Source organism: Monopterus albus, unplaced genomic scaffold, assembly GCF_001952655.1.
Source record: "Monopterus albus unplaced genomic scaffold, M_albus_1.0 scaffold54.1, whole genome shotgun sequence".
Taxonomy (NCBI): domain Eukaryota; kingdom Metazoa; phylum Chordata; class Actinopteri; order Synbranchiformes; family Synbranchidae; genus Monopterus; species Monopterus albus.
In genome coordinates, this window is record NW_018127934.1 from 332,784 (window position 1) to 337,114 (window position 4,331).

The window sequence follows — 4,331 nt, forward strand, 5'->3', positions numbered from 1 at the left end:
GTGGGGGGGGGGGGGTGTTAATTATTCACAGGAAATTCAAACATCATTTATGTAATGACAGCTAATTAGCTTCCTTGGCTAATGAAACTTAAATTCAGAATATGTTAGCTACGCTAGCAATTTCTTTACTTATGAAATAGGCTACATCCTCCTATCTCCTGATGGGACCCGTCGGTACCCAAGGGTTTGGACCGGGCTCAGACAGGAATTCTGAAATTATGTTCAGGTCCAGGTCGGGTTCGGACACGTACAGTAGGTCGCAGGTCAAACTTTAGGCTCATTCCTTTTGCCAGCTTATGTTCCATTTTGAGAAACAAGTCACCTCTATGCTGTTTTTACACTGATTCTGATATGTCACGTTTTTTACATTCATTCGGTTTAGGCGCTGCACAGAAACACCCAGGCGCTCTACCTAAGCCTTTCTATGGCAGGCAAAACCCTGGTATTTATGAAAGCCATTACATCACGACCAAAACGTCAGCAAGTACGTAGGAGAAGTCAGATGTTTCAACATTACAGTCATGACACAGCACTGGATGTTACAAAAAAAAGTCTTTTTTAGAACATTGTGGCTGTAGACGCTGATAAAGGAAGTGAGTAAACTGATTATGGAACTTTTTACTGGCATTTGTCAGACTGACTGGACATCACTTCACTGTTACACCCTAACATCGGGCATGAGGTAACTGGTGTTTTCTTAAACACCTGCAACATAATCAGCCGGGGCCTTCTCCGTGTGTCAGGCCAGAGAGGAATATGTCCTTACTTGTTTCTCTCTGCTCTACACATATCCATTACTCACTCACAGACATGTGACTGGCAAACCCCAATCCATCAGCGTGGGTGACAGTGTGTCACGCACAGACAACCTCACACACCCATCGCAAACACCCTCTGCGCACATGCTGATAGTCACATCAGCTGTTTCCTAAGTCCCCCCCAGCAAAAATGCACCAAAAGTAACAAATTGTTTCACTATTTCTGCCAAACAATCTTCTCAAAAGCAGCATGACGGAGAGGGGATTGTTGTATCAATCCTGACAAGACACCCCTTTGACTCTGTGAAGTCACTTCCCTCATTGGTGAAGTCAAAACCGAGCAAAATCGGACTTCTTTGCCTTTAATGAGCAAGATTATCGCATCACCACAAGCTGCGCGCTGTACCCCGAGGAGAGGAAAAGAAAAAATGGTGTTAGCTGCAGTGAAGTGCATGCTGGGAGTAGTAAAGCAAGATTGTGTGTGTGTGTGTGTGTGTGTGTGTGTGTGTGTGTGTGTGTGTGTGTGTGCGTGATTTGTGGGATTCTCATTTTGAGAATTGACAGGAGAGGTGCCAGATTCACCCCGCTTCCATTCACAGCATCCGTCTGGGTAGGATTATCACATTACTAACAGGATTCCCTTTCCATACAAGCTAATGAGTTTCATCCATGAAATGGAGCCAGATCTAATCAACATGAAGCCGCTCGTTCAAATCAGCTTATTACAGGCTTTCAAATATGAAGAATTCATTGATTCAGTCTCTGGCTTTTTAAAGATGACCTCTAAAATTCTGGCACTTTTCACTGAGAGGAAGATATCTGGCGTTTACCCGCAACCAGCATCCCTTCACTTGGTATGTTAGGAAGTATATACTGGTGGGTAAACGCATGCAAATCAGACCGACATGAGGGATGGGGTAGGTCAAAGGACTCTCGAGGTCACCTTACCTGTGTTTCTCCAGCTCATTGTGTGACGATCTGAAAGAGCAAACAGACACAAACAAGGATGAGTGTGAAGACAGAAAATACCCCAAATACCACACAAACTTACAGGATGTGAGAGTTAGGATGGGATGTACTGCAAAATCCCAAGGTCAAATGATCGGTTAGTAAATGTTTTGATCTAAATGTAAGACAGGCTGAAGCAGGAAGTTTGGAGGATGAAGCCAAGTAACCCCAGATTTGAGAAACAATGAGAGAAAAATGTGTCACGAGATCAAAGAAGGGCCTCGATTTGTCTCCGCTTTTTCCTTTCTCTCTGCCTCCAGGTGGCTCTAGGGCTTTTGAGTGCTGTAGTTGCCAGAGAGTAAAGCTTCTTGTAAGAAAAGCAAAATTATAATAATCTAAAACAGGCCTTATCTGGTGCGTACCCATTTTGATTTGGTGAATTAAGGGCGCAGACACGCAGAAGCTCGGTCACATATTCTGGTACAGACATGCATGACAAGTGTGCAAACGTGAAGCCTTCTTAAAATCTGGCGTTTGTCAGAGAGTGTACAGCAGTGGGCAAATTCACACAGAGCGAGAGAGAGCCAGCACACATACAAACAACATACACACACTGCTGTTCTCGCTGCACGCCGGCTAAACAGCAGCATGGACATGGGCTAAAAACACAGTCAGACATCTGGAGGCATAGACGCTGCAGAATTCCTCGGCTTGTGGGCTATTCCGAGGAGAGTCCCTATTATGATGTGCGGCCGGGGGCAGCGAGGCCACTGCAGTCCATCTGAAACAGGCCCTCTGTTCATGAGACCATTGCAGACACCACGGAAATAAAAACAAAAACAGCAACAACAGAAGGGCCAGGCTGACGACAAGCCTTTTCAGATTTTCCACTGTTTTGAGAGCCCTTGTGCTGGTGAAGCAGTGGTTCCCACAGCTGTGCTGGAGGAAGCCAGAGGCACAGCCATGCTGCTCGCTGCCCCAGAAGGGTTACAGTTGACTATGCAACTAGGATAGTGTAGCATCTGCATAAAAATCATCCCAGAAAGCGCACAGGATGTTGCACTTCTGTTACTAACATGACCCAAAAGACCAACAAAGAGCTTTATTTCTCTATCATGGAGGAAGTTGTGCTATTCAAATCTACACAGGTGGGGAACATCCCAGTCAAAGCATGGGGCTTGACAAGGAAATCATACCTCAGCTCTCAGAGGAAGAGAATGCACATGGACTTGTAATAACAGCAGGTTAACACACACACCTTTAAATGTTATGTAAACGCACGGCGTGGCATGCAAAGGGCTATGTGATACGATATCATAAACACTGCCAGGATAGTCAAAGGCCTGTAAATGATCCATATATCACCCTTTATAGAGATATACTTTTCCACATGCACAGGACAGATTTCAAGGAGATTTTGTATTGTTATTTGAGCTACTTATATTTCACATCTGAAGGAGAAATCACGCAGGAAGAAACTCATCGTTAAAATTTCTTTGGTTAGAAGAATACCGTGCCATTGCAGGACATGTCGTCTGTTTGAATTTTCCAGATCTGATCCTGATATCAAACGCTACTGTATAACACCAGTTGTTCATTCTACAAAGCAAGCACTGTCCTTTACAAGCAGCTTCTGTGAAACTGAAAAAAGCAGCGTCACTTCCAACATGCTTTTACTTCACTACCAACCAGCGTCCTGCAGCAGAGTGGTTGTACAGAGGGAGTTCGGAAATTTGCCCACAGTGCAGTTACAAGAACAAGGAGAGAAAAGCAGGTCCGGTGTATGAACTCCAGTGGTGCTGGTGTTTGTCCCACTGTGTTGGTGTCTGTTTCAGCCACCACACCCACCTTCCACATCCCCATACACACCCCTCACCCACACACATGTAACGTAAACAACTGTTACACTGTCAGAGACTGTATCAAAGGAATGCAGAAGGGACTACATTCCCAATTGTGACAAACGGCTACAAATATAATTTTCAATTTTGCAAAACTATGCCGTAGGAGTGTAATTACAATGGTGAGAGCACAGGTTTAACTGCTGTACCTGCAATGACTGAGTTTCACTGCTAAGAAAATCAGACTCACGGTGCTTCCATAAAACCAGCCTAGGATATAGAAGTCCCCAAATTAAACCGTCTTTCACATTAATATCGTGGAGGTCCACCTTGAATTGACTATTCTGTTAGTTGATCAACCAAATGTGAAAAGCGTGTAACTTTTTCTTTGTCATACATTAATAGTAAAATAGATATATTCAGGTTTTGTATTGATGGTTGAATGAAACAGACAAAATAAATCAAATTCAAGAAAATTAGATGAATACAAATTGGTTTTTTTTATTCTAAAGATGAGAATTAACCTGGTGATGTTAAATAACCTTTAAGCTGTTGTTATGTAACCAGCCTAGAGACTGAACATGGCTGAACAGAAAATGAAACTTGGATGTACTGTATTTACTTGTGTATAATTTAGAGTCTTGGCAGCTGCAAGACTGTGGCAGCAGATAAACGGGGTCAAATTTAACAGCAATGAAAGTTTCAAGACTAGAAAACGCATCGATATTCCGATCAGACAACTCGATCTACAGCTTCGATCTGTGTGTGTGTGTGTGTTTGGGGG

The 4,331-nt window shown here is 43.5% G+C and overlaps 1 protein-coding gene across 2 annotated transcripts in view; it reads right to left on the minus strand.

Annotated features, from left to right (window-relative positions):
- mxd4 (MAX dimerization protein 4) overlaps positions 1–4,331 on the minus strand; it is a 20,179-nt gene that overhangs the window by 12,255 nt on the left and 3,593 nt on the right. For both annotated transcript variants that reach the window (XM_020602149.1, XM_020602148.1), the window contains one exon: positions 1,707–1,736. In XM_020602149.1, coding sequence (XP_020457805.1) covers positions 1,707–1,736 — 30 coding nt within the window. The remainder of the gene's footprint in view (positions 1–1,706; positions 1,737–4,331) is intronic.